Raw genomic sequence first — 20,468 nt, 5'->3', positions numbered from 1 at the left:
CTGTTCACCAAATTTTCTTCAGGTTCCCAAGAATTATCCGCGTCTGTGCAATCCTTCCATTTAACAAGATATTGGGTTTGACCACGGTACTGACGTTTATCCAATATAGCTTCAACTTCCCATTCCTCCTGCGCGTCTATAATTATCGGTTCTGGCTGTGGGATCTGTCCGTCGCGCGCGTGATACGGTTCGAGAAGGGAAACGTGGAACACGGGATGAATTCCTTTATATTGTGGCGTAAGCTTCAGTTTGTACGCCTGCGTACCGCGTATATCAATTATTTGGAAGGGACCCAAAAATCGATGATCTAGTTTGGGTGAAGGTCGCAAGGTGGATATATTTTTTGCACGCAGCATTACCCAGTCCCCTATCTTAAAGCTTTTTGGTATATGGCGCTGATCATAATACTTTTTCTCAGCTGCTTTGGCAGCTTCTAGGCATTCTCGAATCCTGTTTTCCGCTTGCTTCATCCGTTCCACTTGTTCTATCGCCGACTTTGACGCGCCCGTGCTTGGGGGTTCCACGTCTATACGAAGTTCAGTTGGTCGGCCGATCATCGCTTCAGATGGTGTCATTTTTATCGATGCGTGGAAGGCGTTATTATATGCCCATTGCGCCAGGGGAATCCACTCTATCCAGTTATCCTGCTGGTAGCTGCAATATGTGCGAAGATAATGTTCAATCACCTGGTTCAATCGTTCCGTTTGGCCGTCGGTTTGCGGATGGAAGGCTGTTGATAATTTTCGTCGGACATGGAGTAAGTAACATAATGTTGACCAGAATTTGCTGTTTATTAATGAATCTCGGTCGCTAATAATGTTCGCAGGTAGGCCAAAGTTTTTCGCAAGCTTCCATACAATAATGTCCGCGAGTCTTTCCGCATCTAGCTTTGAAGATGTGGGTACAATTATGGCCCATTTAGTGAACAAATCAACAAATACGACAATAGCATTGTAAGTTTGACTTCCCTTCTTATTATCTGGTAGGCCTTCAATAAAGTCCATACTGATTGTATGCCATTTCTTATCTGGCACTGGATGTGGTTGTAGCAACCCGTACGGCTTATGCCGCGGTATCTTGACGCGTTGGCAAACATCGCAGGTCCTCACATATTCTGCAATCTCATCGCTCATACCATGCCACGAGTACTTGCGTTTGATCGCTTCGATGGTTTTGTCACGTCCAAAATGGCCACCTTGGGGATCATCGTGGTTCATTTTCATTATTTCATGCCTTACGGCCTTGTCTTGCGGTACGTAGACTTTACCATCTTTCCTGAGCAGGCCATCTTTGTCTACTGCCCAGGTCGAACGATCACCTACGCTAGCGTCACCCACCTCTAGTCTTCTGCGAAGTTCAGACGTGCCAGCGTCCCTATTCTGAACCTGCAGCAAGAGTTCGACAATAGATTCAGCTACCTCTTCGCGATAGGCTATCTCGGACTCAAATACCTTAACGGCTAGAATCCGTGGCACCAGGGTCCCTAGGTCTAACCCCGTAACGCCGGCGACTTCGTTCTCATCTGCAGGTGCGTTCTTTATCCTGCAGGGTTTGTTGTCATCGATGACTACGGGCCCCTTCGCCCAACAATTTTCTTTAACTTGCAGATTTTTTCGCACCATCTTGACACATTGGTCTAACTTTGTGTTTTCTTTTGTCTTTAGTGACTTAAAGATCCCCTTACGCAGCTTCTCTTGCAGGGTAGGGAGCCCCGTCAAGGGAGCTGCGTGTTTTATATAATCTGAGTGACGACTTGGTGCATCTGCGGGATTATTTTCCCCAGGATGGTGCTCAATTTCAAAATCGAACGCTGAGAGCATTTGCATCCAACGAATCTGACGCCCATTTAGCTGCTTCGTCGTCATGAAGCGCCGGAGGTTGGCATGGTCAGATAAAACAACTATTGGGTGCCTGCTACCATGTAGGTAGTGGCGCCATTGCCTGAAAGCTTCTACAATCGGCAACATTTCTAAATCATATGTTTGATAACGTCTTTCTGCTTCTGTGAGTTTTCTGGACCAAAACGCGATCGGGTGCCAGTGACCATCATCCATTAATTGCGATATTACTGCGGCGATTGCAACGCCAGATCCGTCCGTTTCTATACGGAGTTTTCGCTGCGGATCAAAATGAACTAACAACGGTGCTTCTGTAAAGCATTCTTTTAACTGCAGTATTGCGTGCTTGCAGTTCTCGTTCAGTTGGACAGGTGCGTTGTTCTTCCCCTTTTTTGTTTCGTATCCTTTTAGCAACTCAGTCAGGGGTGCCGTTATTATCGAGAACTTGTATATGAATCGTCGGTAGAAGTTGGCGAATCCTAGGAATGTTTGCAGCTCGTTTATTGTTCGCGGTTCAGGCCAATCTAGGATCGTATCGACGCGGCGTTTTTCGACAGTGATGCCCTGCGTGGTAATCACAAAACCCAGAAATCCAATTTCTGTTGCATGGAACGTACACTTACTAAGTTTCACATATAGTCTCCATCGCCTTAAACGTTCCAGCACATTCTTAACATGGGCGACGTGTTCGTCAAGCGTATTCGAATAGATTACGATATCGTCAAGATAAGCTACGCAATATACGTCCAAAATATCACTGAGGGCTTTGTTGATATAAGATTGGAAAGTCGCAGGGGCGTTGGTTAGCCCAAAGGGTAAAACCAGATACTCAAAGTGTCCGTATCGTGTTCGAAATGCCGTTTTCCACTCATCCCCCGCTCGTATGCGAATTCTATGATACGCGTCCCTAAGATCCAATTGCGTGTATATTTTGGCACCTGCTAACCTATCGAGTATTTCACTTATCAGGGGCAGCGGATACCGATTCTTGACTGTTATTTCGTTCAACCCTCGATAATCTACGCAAAGACGCAGGGTTCCGTCTTTCTTCGGTGCGAATAATACTGGCGCACCGGCTGGGCTCTTGGACGGGCGTATCCAATTCTTCTCTAATGCCTTTTCGATATATTCTCGGAGGACAGAGAGTTCTTGAGGTGACAGGTTATATATCGGTCGGTACGGTGGTTCCTTGCCAGGTTTGAGATCTATGGCATGATCGTGGGGTGCGTGTTCCGCGTCAGGTATATCTTCTCGGAATACATCAAGATAATCCTTATAATCATCCGGGATATTTGGCTCAGTCGCTGCGTGCGCAGCTCGCAATGGAAAGGCGGCGAATATAATGTTGCTGTTGTCCATTAAAGTTGCAAATTCCTTAGCGGTATCTAGGTGCACGTGGCTAATATTTGACGCTTTCCTATAGGTCCAGCATCTTCGCACCCAGTCAATGTCGGGGTTCGCAGCTTGCAACCATGGCATACCCAGAATTACATCGTATCCACTGATGTCGGCTTCTTCGAAATGGTGGAATCCTTCCCGAAGGACATGTTCATCATCGATAATCTTCATTGCAGCTTTTCGTTGTCCATATGATTTAACCCTATGATTATCAACTGCTTCCACTACTTTCGGTTTACCTTCTGACTTCGAGAAATATTTCAATGCCCAAGCATGGGACACGAAGTTCGCATCCGCGCCAGAATCTACTAACGTCCACGCCATTGACCATCCCACTTCTGTCAACATCCAGGTGTTCATTGCCAATAAGTGTTTATCTCGCAGCCTAGTCGTCTGTATTCCCAATGCAGCAGCTGCTCCTACGATTGGGATTGCTAGTTTTTTGCTTGTCGGACTTGGTTGCGCTTTTCGGGGTATAACATCCAACAATCGTTTGCGACATGCCCCTTCTTATGGCAGTGTGAGCACTCCTTCATCCAATTATATTTATCCTTCTTGGTTTGTTCAGTTAAACTCGTCTGTTCCTCTCGTTTCCTTTTATTCCGGCGGTTGCTAGATTTATCAGAACGACGCTGATTCCCTACGAATATCGCAGGTCTGCCTTTGCGAATGGCACGTCGTCGCTCCGGCATATTTTCCTCGAGAGTCTGTAGAGTTCGAAGCAACTCTTCGTAGTTCTGGGGTTCTTGATTTCGACGGTCGAGTTCGGTGCGTAGCACCTTCAATGCCTTACTACGCAGGTTATCCATTCTCTGTTCCTCGCTGTATGGGGGTAAGTAATACTCCCAATCTTCGAGATATTTAGAAAAGTCGCGTATCGACTGCCACTCCTGTTGCTTAGCATCCTGGAATCTTTGGCTCGCCAATCGACGCTGATTCTGCGGGTCGTTAATTTGCATCTCTAGGTGTGATAGCATATCGTCGAATGTTAACGGTGTTGCTCCTCCGCGTCTCTCGTATGCTGATACAAAATTCAACCACTTCTGCTTAACGTGGGCATCAAGGTAGAGTTTGGCGTCGTTTATCTTGCGTTCTTCTTTTCGATAATATCGACGGTGGCGTGCAAAGAGAGTCAACATGCGATCTTTATAGTCCTTAAATTCTAACATATTCTTTCCTCGATAGTAATCCTTAATCTCCAATCTCGGCGGTGTTTCGTTATCATCATCCATATCATCTACGGGTCGATTTTGCGGCGGTTCTGCGGCGATATCCGGGGTTGGTCGGGACTCGATAAAAGTATCTTCGCGAATCTGTGCTTCCAACTCGTTGAGGCGTTGTTGCGCGTGCAGAATAGCTAACTGTTGCTCTCGTTCACGGATTTGATCGTTTAACTGTTGCAATCGGGCATTGTGGTCGTCGGAGGTGGTAGAGGATTCGGGTTGGTTCCCAAGGGATCTTGCGCGTGTTGAAACCATCTTGCGTGTTTTAAGTTGCGTGTTTTAACTAACGTTGCGTGTTTTGTTGTAGGTGTGCGTAACAACGGACCACTCAAATAAGGTTTAGAGCGATTAGAATTGTAAGAGATGGGCTACAAGAGTAATTACAAGAGTAGTGTGAAGTACGCAAAGGATATTAAGAAGGTAGCAATCTCTATTGTTCAAAGCTAATCGCTGATCTCCTAAAATCCACGGATATCAGCGAGCATTATATAGATAATATTGCCATCGCCACGTATCTATCGCCACGTATCTATTTCCTAATATAGATATCTCCGTTGCGCCTATTACAATAATGAAATGATTGAGAAATGGAAGTCTTTATAAATGCTTGGATTCAGAGTTCTAATATCTTGATTTATAAATGATATCATACTCTTGCAAAGCGGCGGAATGCACTATATTCAGCACTTTCAAAGTCAGAAGCATTTCATAATCATCATCATTATATATGTTACAAATCTACAGCACAACTCTGAGAGCCATTGGACAAGGAACGACTGGTGGTAGAGGGCATGCAATGCAAGCTAGACATCGGATAAGGAAAGATCCGGTTAACCAATAGAAACAATAGGTCACGTGATATAATGGATCATCTGGATCACTCGGATCACTTGAGTGAGCGGTTATCTCAGCATGCTCAGCCTCTCTTCTCGATATTTTCGGATTAGCGCGACCAACTAAACTCCTTTAGACTTCTGCCAAGTCCTGCTAACTTCTGGACCAATAAGAGACTTCACACGTGCTCGCAACCTAATATCTCGTAGATTAACAGAGCTTGAATCTATTGATACTCCTTCGGAATTCGAGATCACCGATACTGATACCGATACCCCGCGAGCTTGTTCACGATCAAACCGCCGTGGCCCACAGCACCTGCCTACAATGCCTTATAACCGGCAGAAAAGACGGTCAAAATTATCTCGCGTTGTCAGAACATTACAGCGAAACAGTTGGGGAATGGAGGCCTTTATAGAGGCTTGGATTCAGAGTCCCGATATCTTGACTCATCGACGATACAGTACTCCTACGAAGCGGCGAAATGCACTATATTCAGCACTTTCCAAAGCAGGGGTATTCAATGATAATCAACGTTATACTGTCTTGCTTAAACAGGAGCTGAAATGCCTTATCAATACTCCCTTCTTTGCAAAATTCAATCACGATTCTGATCTGGATACCATTGACTTCCAGGCTGCTTTTGAGACCATCCGGACCGACGCGCCAACCTGGTTTGACCTACTTACTCCTGTTCTAAAAAATAAACGCGCCAATCGAAAGAGCTATGAATGGGGCTCAGATGAAACAACAGCTATCAAACGGTTGTTTGTTATTATGAGTATTATATGCCACTCTTATTCCTTGAAAAACTCAAACTTCTTCAGCTCTATTCTCTCTGCATATTTTCATGGCTCGGGAGTAAAACGACGAGTGATAGAAACCATTTCTGGCTTTGGACTCTGTCACAGCTATGTGATGGGGAATAGATTGATGATGGAAATTGCTAAACGAGAGAAGGTATGACTTAATATTCTTAACTTATTAATATTTCTACCTAACATCTCAAACTTCTAGTAATATCTGATAACATCTGTCATTTTCTGGCATGTTCTTTGAACTTCTATCAACTTCTGAGTCAATCACTTGACTAATTCTTACTGTTAGATTAAACTTCGGCAGCTTGTCAAAGATCCTCGAGCCGTTATAGTCTATGACAATATGAACTTCAAGGAGACTGTACGAGACGAGACAATCGGGCACAACGATTCCATGGCTGCTGTGACTACTGCTGCTGTGGTTATTTCCCCCGAGATTCCAGAATCTGGTCTAACTCAGATCATGCATGATTCTACAAGACTGCTAACACTGCAAGAAATCATTGATGCACCTGGTGTGGCAGGCAATGATAATGGGCTTCGGAAGCAAATAACATCATGTCTTATTTCAGATGCTGTTCGAAAGGTTCATGATGATGGGGTTAAAAGTGTTTTTAGTACTGCAAATGATTTACTACCTCGAATGCCTGTTATTAATACACTGCCTGTGCATAGAACGCGTTTTCAGCAGTTGGGTGCTATTTTTGAAAATGAGGGCACTATTGCAGGAACTATGAGAGTTCATGAGAAGATATTTAACGATTTTCTTGATTTATCAAGAGATCATACAGCATTTTCAACTCGTCTCTTTCCAGTGTATGGAGATGCTTTGACCACAAAACTCATTCGGTCGGTCAAGATGGAGCAGTCAAAATCTACAGATATCTTTGAACAGCGCAACTGGCTTCATCCTATTCCTGGATACAAGTTTACCGCGTGGAATCGGATGTACGCCGATAAAGATATCAGGACGGTTAATGGAAGTTCGAATAACCTGAGTCTGCCGTGGGTTTACACCAATAGAACGAAATCCAGCCTCTTGAAGAATGATATCTTCAGCTTTACTGCTGAGGGTTGCGGAACAGCCAAACCAGACAATATCCTCACGAAGAAGCAATCTCAGGCGCCCCAGCCTGGCAAACTGACTACGGAATTGACTCCACTGTGTGACAAGATGACACTCATCGATAGCTACAAGCCCAATCTTTTCTTGTAAAGTAGGGTCTTGAAGAACATGCTGAAATCGCTTGCAAAGAGCTTGCTCTGGACTGAGCAGTATATGTGTATACTCACCTTGTTGAATGCGTTTGAGTAAGTCTTCTTGCCCCTGGAGATTATCAGCACTGACCAGACAAGGATTGGCACCGGGAAACCGTGCTATATCTCTTGTTTGCTGATCACCAAGCTTGTTTAGAGGAACCAGTTGAATGGTTATCTTTCCTGTCAGAATTGTATAGGATTGAAGAATAAGGCTCTTTCCATAGCCAGTTCTGGCAATGAATAAAGTGTCGCTATATCCATATATCATGCGCCGAAGTATACGGACTTGTTCTATGCGTGGCTGAAGAGTACACTCAGGATCTGGACGCGGGCCTTGAAGTATTCGTTGAAGACAATACTGAATAACATCCTGTTGCTTGTCGATACTATCTGGTCCGGCATAGCTCATGACAAGTTGTGGCATATCTTCAATGTTCATTGAAAGTATTTGCTTTAATGATGGCTTTTGAAGCCGCTGTTGTAGCTGACTTGCGCGTTTTCTTCGATCCCCCTTGGCCATATTTGATGCAGTTGATGGGACGTTGTCCGACCCAGCTGTCAAAAAGAAGTGTTATGTGATTGGTTCAGAAGTTGTCGGAAGATCCCAGAAGTTGTCAGGAGTTCAGAGATGTTGTCAGAAGTTGATGTGCCGCGTGAGGTTGCCAAGAGTTCAGAAGTTGTCAGAAGTTGTCAGAAGTTGCCGGAAGTCGCTGGAAAATACACTCGGTGCTTTGACTAGAGTCTCTGATGGCTGGATAGATGTTTTGATAGCAAGATCAAGGCGTTGGATGACTAGACATGATCATGGTTGAAAAATTAGCAAATCGTTCCCGTGTTCAAAATCATAGTAGCAGTTTTCGACGCGACACTTCATACTCAGAATATATGTATTTTCAGATAAAAATTACATCAATCGACAGGAAATTGAAAATTACCCTCCAAGGTGGTAGAGAAATGATCTATGAGTGATGTTGCACAGTGATTCTATCTCAAACATTATGGTTGGAGCAAATCGTTCCCGTGTTGCTAACAAACAGGAACCGTTTTTTCTCAGACGCTCCGCGAAGAGTTTGCTGGGGATGTCCCATTTAGGTTTAGTGTAAGCCCCGTGACAGTTGATTGGCTCAGATGTTAGCAGGACTTGGCAGAAAGTAGCAGTAGTTCGGATTGGGTTAGCTCGGAGTGGAGTGGCTGAGTTTACTGAGATAAAGTGAGCGGAGTGATCACAGCTATTCTCACTCTGATAGCTATCTTGATGAGAGCTATCCGAGCTATTCTCATGTATCTCAAGATGTATATAAACACACTCATTACCCTTAGAATCAAGGAGCTTATCTTCTTGATCACGATCAATTTTATCTTACTCATTCTCTTACTTATTACCTTTACTTATACTCAGTTACATAGTACGACTATAAGTTCACCTTAAGTATACTTCTTCATGACGCATATTTTAAGCCTTCGCCCCTACCTGTAAGCCCTACTAGGTATTCTTATTGTTTACCTTAGGCCGCCGCTGTAGCTATTACTAGTCATTCTAGATATTTCTCTTGATGTTATATCTTAACCTGTGATAGTGGCACTACCTCCTGATTTAGTGAACAAGCTCAGCAACACTATATAAGCCCCGACCTTACCTTATACCAGTGAGAAGCTTGCTAGGTTAGAGATTTGGTAGCAACATTGATCGTCCCTAATCCAAGGTCACGGAGATCCCTGCTCGAAGGAACAACTTGTTAATCGAGACAAAACTAAGCTTAACACAACTAGCTAAGTTTAAGGTACGAATCCCCAAGCTTTAAAAAGGTTAACTATGGCATCAAAGACAGGATCGATTGTCGATGGTGGGAAGTACGATGTGAAGGAATTACTCGAACGTTGCAACAAGTTGGAGCAAGCATTCAGTGCTCAAGGACTTAAGTGCAACCCTCCTACATTATTCAGTGAAGAACATGGAAAGTTGAGAGCTTTTCTTAGTCAAATGGATATCTATCTCGCTGTAAATGCACTGAAATTAGCAGGAGAAGCGGACAAAGTCTTGTTAGCATCAACATTCTTGATAGGACCCGCATTCGATTGGTTTGAACCTAGAATTAGATTGTGGTTCCACGAAGCAAAAGAAGATCGCGATATACAAACCACAAGGATATTCAATAACTACACTCAGTTTACCAATCAATTACAACAAACATTTGGGAACATCGATGAGAAACATTCCGCAGCTCAGAAACTGTATCAACTCAAACAGACTGAATCAATTACAAAATATGCATCTGAATACCAACAGTTGAGTTCACATCTGGACTGAAATAGCGAAGCTTTGGCAGCACAATTTTATCAAGGACTGCGCGAAGAAGTCAAAGATGAGATATCAAAGTTAGCTCAAAGGCCTGAAGAGTTACCAGCTATGGTAGAAACAGCCATCAGAATTGATAATTGACTTCATGAACACAGGTTAGAAAAAAAAGGTTACTACACACCTGCAACTAGAACCCACAAGAAACAGAATGACTACTATGAACCACATTCAATGGAGTTGGACACCACTCTGCCGCCAAAGAGAGACAACGATAAGAAACAGAAGTGTTGACGTGAGAAGTTATGTTTCAATAAATTGTGAAAAGTCAGAACATATGACCAGGCAATGCTCTGAGAAACAAAGCAAAAGACTACATGCGACAACAAAGCCACAGAAGGTAGAATATCTAAGAGCAATAAAGAAATTCAACAAGAAAAGTGAAGAGAATTGCAGAAAATTGTCAGAACTGGGATTGAAATGATTCACAGACATCAATGAAAAGAAGAGTGAGCTCAGAAATTAGCACACATACAGTGAGCAATAGATAGGTTTTGGACAAATCATGAACAATGAACCTGGGAAGAGTGCGAACATTACCACCAACAGTTCCGGGACACGAACGAGTCACGAACGCATAAGCTATTACACAGTGAGTGTGAACACCATGCTGTACGAATGGATGAAGAAATGGCCAATGTGGAACATCCTCGACACAAAGAATATCAGATGTATGGTTGCGATTGTGAATACCATATACAAGCACAAGAGGACGACATCAACTGGCAACGAACCAACCCGAACCATCCATACCATGAAACATTCTATCCATGTGGAATTGACAACTGCGCTTATTGCGAAACGGAAGATGAAGAAAATAAAGAATCATCTAGTTCACAAGATGTTGGAAACTCAGAGCATCTGAATCACAATGTCATTCATTAAGCATTTTGCTCAAAAGAAGATTGTTCTATACACCACAGCAGAAAAGAAAACAATGACTATTACTCAAAGCAAAGACACTTATGTATGTATGTATGTATAGGTTTAACGTCCCGGAGAAAACACGGGCAGCGCCCGTGTTTCAGAAGCCTCCCGAAGGGCATGGAGACGTGCTACGCTGGAGAGATTTCTATGTACACAGAGAGAGAAAACAGAATCCAGGTGGCAACTCTTGAGAAGACTCAGCTCATTGCAAAGGATTTTTCTGAGCTGCGCATCCACTTCTGGCCCGACGTATGGCCATTCATGGTGGGGCTATATTGTGGTTCCCTGAGGAGACCGCCGCTGCCGTGCCTGGAAGGCTTTATAGTGAGCAGAGAGGGATACCTCTCTCAGTTGATCAGAAAGCTGTCTGTGCTTCTAACATCAGAAGAAGACAGACAAGATAAATAATGAAGGAGAGAGCACTGAAGAAGGTTGTGACAGGAAAAGAGCAGAGAATGACAGAGAGAGCAAAGAAAAGAAGGAAGAAGAAGCATTTGAGCCGATAGAGACAAGGGCAAACGAGAGGAAAACAAAGCAGAGCACGCGTAGATACAATGCCGGCAGTCAAAACCATATCAGCTGAGTCAGACACGTAGACTGTACTGATTACACCACAGCTAATTGAGACAGATGAGCTCAGTTGTGCTATCTGTACTGTCTGCATAGACTGTGATGTCCCTGGCAGTTGCACTAGCTACCGTGGGTGTACTCAGCAGGCCGGCCTCGTGGAACTGCTGCGGGGGTTGTCAGATGGTTTGCAGCCAGCCGGCTGCGTTACCTTGTGCAGTACCGTGTGTAGAACTGCGTGCAGTCCAGCAGTTCTACAAAGTCTGTAGGGGTCAGAGACCCTAGATAGGCAACAGCTGTCGCCCGGTTGTGTGGCCGTGCTGCTGGCCTCTTGGGCCAGTGAAGAAAGTGCCTCTGTGAGTGTCGACAGAGCACCAAATGTTCTGGGCTCTTGTTGTGTCCACAGACACAGGTGAGCCTCGCATCTGCATGCTGGAAACGCCTGTGGTACCAGGAGAAGTCCCCATGAGAGGAGCGGAGTGCGAGCCAGCGGTGAAGGGCATGCCGTGGCATGGTGAGCTCCGGAGGGGCCTTCACTTGGTATTCCACAGTCGGCCTGCTGAAACTCCAGCCCCGGTACCAGTCAGAGAGCCTGCCACAGGCTCCACTCCACCACTTTCGCCTTGCCTCTTGGCTGAGCTGCTTGGCCACTGTGCGGACCCCACTGACTGTGGGTGTGGCCTCGAGACCATAGGCTGGGGCTGCAGTGGATGAGACTGCCCGCTTAGCCAAGCGGTCTGCTTCCTCATTGCCCTCTATCCCCATATGCCCAGGAGCCCATTTCAGGCCGACATTGTGCTGTCTGAGGAGCTCATGGCAGCGGTTGTAGGCCCAGTTTGAGGAGGCTGCTGCACTGCCCCGTATGCCCCAGATGACTGAGGTGTTGTCAAGGCAGAGCCAGATCTGAGGGTTGCTGCTGTCCTCTGTGACACAAGGTAGGAGCTTCACAGCGCACTCTAATGCCCGGCAGGCACCAACTGCCTCAGCGTCGAAGACATGTGACATAGGGCTCAGCGCAGCTGAGAAGCTGGCCAGCTGTTTATTTCCCTGATAGACTATGAAGCCATAGCCCACCTGCCTGCTGTTGTCAAGGCTCCGTTCTGATCCATCTGAGAAAACATATAGATCTGTTGAGGGTTGACTTCTCCACCATTTCTTGAATGCCTGAGCAGCACTCTTTTTGTCTACACCCTCTGTGGGGTCTGTCCCGCATCCCTCTGAGTAGTGTGGGATGGCAAGTGTGGGTCTATTGACTGCAGGTAGCAGCGCCCCCAACCGCTGGATCTTGGTCTTTGAGCGCTGCCGGGTTCCAGCCCCTCTTCCTCGTGTGATCATTGGAGGTGCTATCCGTGAAGCCAGTGGGTGCTTCTCATCCACCACCTGAAGCCTTGTCGCGAATCGCATTTTGGCCTCCTCCAGAGCTACCATTGCTGATGGGAGCCCAGCATCCCGGTATAGGGTAGCGATGGGCGTTGTACGGAAAACTGGGAGGACCCCTCTGGCTGCCATAGTAAGCACCTTCTCAACTGTCCCCACATGCCATCCCAGGCGGGAGCTAACCTCCCCACTCCTGCCCGTGTGCCTTGCTGGCTGCGTGCGGCCGCCGTACCAGGCCTCTGTGCCATAGAGCAGTGAGGGAACCACGCAGGTGGTGACCGCCTTCCGCAGAGCGTCTGCTGGGGGCCCGTCTCTGGTCTTTCCCAGACTCCGGATGTGCTGGGCCACGGCCCTTGCCTTCTTTGCCCGGGTGGAGACATGTGGTCTCCAGGTGAGCCTTTTGTCGAAGTGTACACCCAGCCAGCGAAGTGCTGGCTCCTGTCCAGCTGGGGCAGTAACAGGGTGAACAGTGAGATCCTCAGACACAACTACTGCTGGTGCCTCATTGTGTCGCTTTCTTGTAAGATGGATCATCTCAAGTTTCTCTGATGCGAAGGCCACCTTGATTATCTCCCCCCAGTAGGCACCCAGTGAAGATGAATAGAACAATTGAGTGAGATTTTTCTTTGAATATTTTGAAGACTTTTCAAAATCAGCTCTAGCATTGACTGTCCACTGCTGATTTTATTACTTTGAAGCCTTTTAAGCCCAGCTTGACTATCAGAGAATATCCAAATATGCTCAAATCTTTTCCATTGTTCAATCTTCATCTCAACCAATTTGAAAGCTCTTGAAATTGCAAATAATTCAGCATTAAAAACTTCTGACTCTTTTCCAATTTGCCAAGAATCAAGAATATAGTTTTTATCATTTTTTGAATATGCTATTCCAGCTCTAAGGTTGCCTGTTTTCTCACATTTTAAGCCATCAGTGTATATAAGAATTGCTTTGTTTCTCATTTGTTTTAGAAGATTTAGATATTGTTCAGTCTGCACTTCTTTTGAAAGTTGACTAATATTTAAATCAATATGACTGACAAGATCTTTCTTCCAAGGAGAGAGATTTTACCACTTTCTCCACATTTAAACTAGAGAAACTGTCTTTAATCATAGAGTAAATTCTAAATAACTGAGATGGTATCTTCTTTCTTTACACAGATATTGAATTATCAGATGAATTTATTTTATTTCAATCAAAATATGACTCCTAATTCAAATCTACTCCAGTTGATTCACTTGGAAAAGAAGTTGAGATTTTTTTTCTAATTGAATGATTGGGATATAACTTCATAATTCTGAGAGAATAATTCATACAGATTTTATCAAATCTCACTTGTGGTGGTGGTAGAGAGGCTCCAATCTCTATGGCTTTAATTGAAGAGGTTTTAAATACCCCTAATATTTTTCTCAAAGCTGGATTTTGAAGCTTTTGAAACCTCTCTACAAAACTCTTTTGATTTTTCCACCATATTTGAACTGCAAAGTCTGAAACAGAGGTTATACAAGCAATATATAATTGTCTCATTGCTTGAAAAGACAAACCTCTCTCAGTATTTGAAAGTCTTAAAATACTGTTTAAGATTCTTTCAGCACTTGCAACTTTGATCTGAACATGAGATTTAAAATTTAACTGAGAATCTAACCAGACACCAAGCCATCTAACTAAATTTTTTGGATTAACTGAATGATTTAAAAGCTTAACTTCAGTATCTCTTTCTTTGAAATTTGGATAAAAGTGAATTAATTCAGTTTTATCCATATCAAAAACGATGGTTTTTAATTTTGCTTTTTCAATCATTTCAGTTGCTGCTTGCTCAATCAAATTGCAATTATTTACAATTGATTCTGAGTTTACAACTAGATCCAAATCATCCACATAGCTTGGAGTTCTCACTATAATTGCCATTTGTCTATCAATAAACAGAAACTTGATAAATATAGCAAATAAAATGGGTGAGACTGGGGAACCCTGAGGAACTCCTATCTCAATATCTGTTATATCTTGTCTCATTCCATCAAAAAGCAACTGAATAGTTCTTTTTGACATGAAACAGACAACCCACTTAATGAGAAACTTTGGCATTCTCAGTTCTATCAAAGTTTTAATCATTTAAGAAAGTGAAACACAATCAAATGCACCCTTTATATCAATAAACATTGCAGTTATAACCATTTTTTCATTCTTTCCAAGTTGAATATCATGAACTACAGAGAGAACTGCATCAATTGCTGAGGTTTGCTTTCTACTTCCCATCTGATTATCATATAATAAATCAGTAGTAGTAGATAGAAAAGACAGTCTAGTTGCAATTATCTTTTCCAAAATTTTTCCCAGACAATTCAGTCGAGATATCACTCTATAAGATTTAGGAATAGTTGGTCTACGTGGCTATTCCACGCAGGATGCACCTTAAGCTAGTTACATATTATAACCCCTATAACCAACCGACCACCGCGTCCGTCCTCTCGGGCGGCTTTAACTAGTTCTGGCTCTTCCAGCTGGGGGTCCTAGTTAAGCGCCACCGCCTACTCTAGACATCACCATAGCCTAGGGCTTCCAGTTGCCGATCTCAGCCCATTGCCCCCTTGGCCTACCAACCAGCCGTCGTGGCCTTGCCCCGTGTAAGGGACTAACCATAGGCTTACCCCACCTAATGTTTTACCCACTAATAATGTTAGATGTAGGCCTTGGAGATTGGGCGCCTACCAGGGTGTCCTGTTTGGTTTGCTACTACCTCTCTGATGAGGCAACCAATCGGATGGTTTTTAAAATCATTCCCTGTTGTTGGGGTGGCCCCCTAAGTGCCGGGAGCCTTGGCAGGTGCTAGCAGGTATAAGCACCCTATACTCGACCCTCTGTAATCATCGGATCTTGCTTAGCTTAGCATTAATGACAGGGGAGATGCTTGGCACTAATGAGAGCGGCTTCCAGCGGCCACCACCCTCATCACTGCCAAGCGGCATCTTTGTCAGCACTGCCTCACTAAGCTTGGCCTCTGATCACGGGGGCCTTTATGGGTAAGAAGTGGCTCAAAATGGGACCTTGCCAGCGGCAGGATTCGAACCTACAGCACATCTAACAGTGCTACCTTGAGTAACAGTCTTACCAACTGCGCCACGCGGGCTTTCTTCAATCATTATCTCTGCAAAAATAAACACATATCTGTATATAATGCATTTCAGAAACAATGTATCACACATCTAACATCATTATTAATATATCAACATTATTAATAACATTATTTATCTATTTAAACACAAATTCACAAAAGAGGAAAAAGAAAAAGAAAATTAAAATTAAAAAGAGTTATTTATAAAGTTACAGAATTTTTTTATAAAAACACAAGTTTCACAATACTTTTAAATATTGAATTTCAACACACATCAAAAATTGATATTTTTCAGCTTAGACACAACATTCATATAAAATTTAACTTTTATACATCACATAATTAGAGTTAAAGCAATACAACAAATGAACAGTGAATGATGTTATACAAAAATGAATTAATGATGTATGTGATCACATTAATAACATCACTAATAGAAAACATCAATAATAATATATGATAAGCATCAATCAGAGAACAATTTATTTAAAATCATAATATTTAGAAAAATTCATTTCAATGAAAAAAAAGGGAAAAAAGAATCAATACAAAAGTTTAAAATTTTTTTTTTTTTGGGAATGAAAAAATCACAGCAGAAAGACAAGAAATTTTAATAATAATTAAATTAAAAAAAAATAAAAATTTTCACAGAAAAAAAAATTCTTTTTACTTCTCTATATACAATTTCCAATAATTAAAGAATCTATCAATTTTACTTTATTAAGAAATTGATAACAATATATATATAAATTATTTAAAAGATGTGAAGCAATCTATACAAATCACTGAAAACAGCTCTTATAAAAAAGAGAGACAATTTTAATGCACTCATTTATTATTTTCTTATTATATTATCTTTACTTATTCTTACCTCTTTTTATTATATTCTCACTATTACTATTTTTATATATATATATATATGAATGTATGTATTTTATACATCTTTTTTTCTTTTTCTTTTTCTTCTTAGTGATTAGTTATAACTACTACTATTATTATTGCTACAATTACTATTGTTATTCTCATTCACTACACTATCTATTATCTTCTATTATTCACTCTTCACACTGTCATCACCCCTCACATAAGTTTAATGATGTTATATCTTTAAAGTAATTACCACTTCCGGTCTAACATGAATATCTTAATGCGGGTTTCATACACCTCTGTACAGAAGCCGTTGCAAAAAAATTTATCTCATTAAAATAATTAAAAAATCGCTATATTAAATAGTGAGCATCATCACAGTATTGAAATGTAATAAAACTACCCCTCATTTAAAATATAAAAAGCTTCTATCTACTTTCTATTGCCTCAGTTTGTTATCTTTTCATCATCAGTGCTGCCTCCAATCATGGCTCTCAATACTGATATTGCCACTCAGACACTTATAGTGGCTCTCAAATCATCTTATAATGTAAAAACTATCATTGAGATCATGAATATTACAAATCTCTCTGCTCATTAAATCAATTATATATATATCAGAGCTCTTGAATGTGATTTCAACTCTGATTTTTTCTATCTTACTATCTGTGATGAATTTCTTCAAGATGCCCTTTGCAGTGACAGATCTATAAAGCAGACTTTTTTTATTCAAGAGTAAATATTAATGTAGATGCATTGAAATTAATATGAATAGGAGAAATTCTGTGCTGATATTGCTCTTGAACTCAATGAGAAGAGCTTTAATATTGCACTCAATATTGTATGAAAGATTTTGTGAAAAGCAGGCATAAAAAAGATTAAATCTACTTGAAAACCTGGCTTGATCAATAAAATAAAATATGAACAACTTCAGTGATATCTAGATAATCAAGATTGAACTTTAAAAGATTGAAAAAGAGTTATATAATCAGATAAGACATCTGTTATATTGCTTCATTATTGTAAAAAATATTGAATTTGAAGAATTTTCAAGAAAAGATTTTCTTGAAGTTGTATATATGAGTGATGAAAGAGGTCTTCAGAGTTCATATTTTGAAATTGTTTTTCATATGATAAAAAAAATCCCTGTCACTGCTGGAATCTGGAAACTGCTCAAGAAAAAGCTCAGTCAGTAAAGGATATAGATTCTTTTAATAAAATAATAAAATCAATCAAGAAAGTAAAATGAAAGTTTCAAAATGAAATATAATATTTAAATCTTCATCAACTGTTAGAACCTCAATCAATATAAAAATGAAAAAAAGAAACAGACAAACTATTCTGTGATAAAAGTAATGAAATTGATTGATATCAATATCAGATCATAATCCTTCTTCCAAAGCTCTTTTCCTTTATCAATGAGTGTGAAAAGAAATATTCAAATACCATTGTCCAGAAGGATCGAGCTCCTGCTCATGATCACTATATTCAACATCATATATATGAGATTCATCACATTCAATGAATGCTCTGATGTGTGAATTCCTCAGCTCTCAATATGATTGAATCTGCTTGAATCTGAATGAAACAAAAAATAACTGTCAAAGGAGCTCCACAGAACCGGGCAGCAGCTATAGCAATATGGGAAAGAACATGAAGGGATCTACCACAGGAGCAGATTTAAGCTTGGATAGAGTGGATTTCTGTTCATATTAAGAAGGTTATAGAGTTAGAAGGTGGCAATGAATATAAGAAAGAAAGACCTCACTAATTACACTGTAACTTACTTATTAATTTGAATGATAATAAAAGAATGAGATACAGGATCTTCAGTATTAATTTCAGTGCGTATTTCAGAAGAAAATTGTGGCGTTTTTAGTGCTTAGTAGGGCGAGCCAAAACTTTTTGCAGGAGCATCTGTACAGTGTAAAGGGTGAGTGCGCTTGGCACGGCTAGTTACCATATATCGCCTAGTGTCAGACCTTGTCCCACAAGCTCCTCTTGTTCACCGCAAACTGAAATTTTGCAGTTTTTTTTTTTGGTCTTCGATCTATTGACCTTGCGAGAACAATTGAATTGCTCTTTAATCTTAACAGGCTACTCTGTTTTCGTGGCACTAAAGTAGTCGAGATGGCACGCTCGAAGGACGTCGAAAAGTCATCCGAGACGGCGAAGCCAACTCCTGCGAAAAAATCGGTTGTCTCGAAGCCAGTCACTTGCAAGGTTAGTCAATCCATGCTGCTGTTTCTCGCGTTAGACATGCAAACAGAGTTCTAATAAACATTTTGCAAGTAGGATGGAAATAAGAAAGGCGCTTCTATTTCTGAGAACGCTTCTGTATCTCCTGCTCTCATAGCTGCTATTAGCAGCTTCCTTACCACTTACGGCTTCGACAAGACCAGCAAGGCTTTCACTGCTGAGCGGAAGGCGAAGAAATCGCTTATGAAGGCGGGAGACAAGTCGAATGATAAAGGGACCACAAATAAGCCTTTTTTAGTTAAGATTTTTGAGAGATGGGAGCTTATTCGCAATGCGCAGCATTCTGTGGAGAAAGAGGGCACACTGCGATGCGGCGACAGGGACAAAAGTGATACTAGCGATTCCGAGTCCGATTCCAACTTTACTGAATCTAGCGACTCTGATGTTGTTATGGAGGGTGCGCGTGCGCCCTCTTCAGTTTTATCTTTATCTTCTTCCTCGTGCTCATCTTCTGCAAGTGAAAGTAGCGATGAGGACGTCAAGAAGGCACCAATTACTCAACTGAGCAATCAAAAACGCAAACATGATGATAGCTCGAGTTCGTCTTGTGATTCTGACTCGGACGAGGCCCATCCCGAGGTAAAGCGAACAAAGCTGACAACCGAGAAACCAACGCTGAACTCATTGGCCAAGTCATCTTCTACTTTAGAATCGTCATCTGAATCATTTTCAGGCTCTGATACAGGTTCTGATTCTAGTTCTGATTTCGATTGCGATTCCACCTCTGACTCTAATTCTTCTTCGTCGACATCCGCATCTGTCAAGTCGAAGCTGATACCAATTACCAAATCAGCAGAAGCAGCTACCATTGCTGCCCAGATTCCGCTTCCCGGGTCTGTCAAAAAGGGTTTTGGTGACTCTTCGCCCTCCTCATCCTCGCCATTTTCCGGAAGCTCATCCGATACAGATAACAGTTCGAGCTGCAGACAGTTAGCAGATTCAAATGCAACACATAAAAATAGCTCCTCATCGAGCAACTCTTCTTCCGACTCATCTTCCAATTCATCATCATCCGACTCGTCTGTGAGCAAGAAGAGGAGAAAGGAACAGTCAAGCAATCAATCAAACAAATCCGCGACCTCCTCCGCCATCCTCAAGAAAGCCGCCTCCATTACTTCAACATTCAACATCGTTTCAGCCCGGGGCTCAAACCCAGCCGCATCTACTCCATCTATTAAACATTCAGGGACTCAACCAACACCTTTAGCGCTAGCCGGGCAGCTGTCACACGACCACCCTTCTAATGCCTATATTCCATACGCGTATGCGGAACGTGCATACAAGGACCTCTCAGTCACTCGTGGAAAGGGGTTCACAAAAGAGAAAAATAAAAAAAAGCGGGGTTCATACCGGGGAGGGCTTATAGACATTGGCCCAGGTAAGTCATTTAAATTTGAAGACTAGTTTTGAGATTGTAATTAGAAAACCCGAATGTTCAAATATGCACATGCTTTTATATATCACAATTTAGCAAAATATATTGTTTTTTTATTGCTGCTTGCTGGTTTTTATTCTCATATTAAAATCTCAAATACAATGTTATCATTAATGTTCTATTAAATTGATTTTTTTTAATTTCTAATACTTTCTAATGCATTTACATTCTGTTATTTAAAATTTTCTAGATGAGTTATA

The 20,468-nt window shown here is 42.0% G+C and overlaps 7 protein-coding genes and 1 pseudogene across 8 annotated transcripts; 4 read left to right on the top strand and 4 right to left on the bottom strand.

Moving 5' to 3' along the window:
- Positions 1-367: 367 nt before the first annotated feature.
- Positions 368-3,407, bottom strand: HCAG_03517 (hypothetical protein; the record flags this gene model as incomplete). The annotated part of the gene is made up of 5 exons (XM_001541369.1): positions 368-371; positions 409-1,522; positions 1,685-2,437; positions 2,495-2,730; positions 2,785-3,407. The coding sequence occupies 5 exons, from the start codon at positions 3,405-3,407 to the stop codon at positions 368-370; spliced, it is 2,730 nt and encodes a 909-aa protein (XP_001541419.1).
- A 610-nt stretch (positions 3,408-4,017) lies between these two features.
- HCAG_03516 (predicted protein) lies at positions 4,018-4,714 on the bottom strand (the record flags this gene model as incomplete). Its single annotated transcript, XM_001541368.1, has 2 exons — positions 4,018-4,028; positions 4,168-4,714. The coding sequence occupies 2 exons, from the start codon at positions 4,712-4,714 to the stop codon at positions 4,018-4,020; spliced, it is 558 nt and encodes a 185-aa protein (XP_001541418.1).
- A 608-nt stretch (positions 4,715-5,322) lies between these two features.
- Positions 5,323-7,327, top strand: HCAG_03515 (predicted protein; the record flags this gene model as incomplete). Its single annotated transcript, XM_001541367.1, has 3 exons — positions 5,323-5,353; positions 5,511-6,253; positions 6,401-7,327. The coding sequence occupies 3 exons, from the start codon at positions 5,323-5,325 to the stop codon at positions 7,325-7,327; spliced, it is 1,701 nt and encodes a 566-aa protein (XP_001541417.1).
- Positions 7,328-9,184: 1,857 nt separating this feature from the next.
- On the top strand, positions 9,185-9,679 carry HCAG_03514 (predicted protein; the record flags this gene model as incomplete). Its single annotated transcript, XM_001541366.1, has 2 exons — positions 9,185-9,370; positions 9,539-9,679. The coding sequence occupies 2 exons, from the start codon at positions 9,185-9,187 to the stop codon at positions 9,677-9,679; spliced, it is 327 nt and encodes a 108-aa protein (XP_001541416.1).
- Positions 9,680-11,363: 1,684 nt separating this feature from the next.
- Positions 11,364-13,708, bottom strand: HCAG_03513 (predicted protein; the record flags this gene model as incomplete). The annotated part of the gene is made up of 3 exons (XM_001541365.1): positions 11,364-11,388; positions 11,433-13,240; positions 13,667-13,708. 3 exons carry the CDS (start codon positions 13,706-13,708, stop codon positions 11,364-11,366), a joined length of 1,875 nt encoding a protein of 624 aa, XP_001541415.1.
- A 1,933-nt stretch (positions 13,709-15,641) lies between these two features.
- Positions 15,642-15,722, bottom strand: HCAG_09364 (annotated as a pseudogene). The gene has a single exon. The product of its transcript is annotated as a tRNA-OTHER (tRNA).
- Positions 15,723-17,061: 1,339 nt separating this feature from the next.
- On the top strand, positions 17,062-17,539 carry HCAG_03511 (predicted protein; the record flags this gene model as incomplete). The annotated part of the gene is made up of 3 exons (XM_001541364.1): positions 17,062-17,124; positions 17,350-17,415; positions 17,519-17,539. 3 exons carry the CDS (start codon positions 17,062-17,064, stop codon positions 17,537-17,539), a joined length of 150 nt encoding a protein of 49 aa, XP_001541414.1.
- Positions 17,540-18,704: 1,165 nt separating this feature from the next.
- On the top strand, positions 18,705-20,237 carry HCAG_03510 (predicted protein; the record flags this gene model as incomplete). Its single annotated transcript, XM_001541363.1, has 2 exons — positions 18,705-18,797; positions 18,870-20,237. 2 exons carry the CDS (start codon positions 18,705-18,707, stop codon positions 20,235-20,237), a joined length of 1,461 nt encoding a protein of 486 aa, XP_001541413.1.
- Between the last annotated feature and the right edge of the window lie 231 nt (positions 20,238-20,468).

This window comes from Histoplasma capsulatum, genomic scaffold (genome assembly GCF_000149585.1).
Source record: "Histoplasma capsulatum NAm1 scaffold_3 genomic scaffold, whole genome shotgun sequence".
Lineage (NCBI taxonomy): Eukaryota > Fungi > Ascomycota > Eurotiomycetes > Onygenales > Ajellomycetaceae > Histoplasma > Histoplasma mississippiense.
Note: the sequence above shows the minus strand (reverse complement) of the source record. Positions and strands in the feature narration are given on the sequence as shown.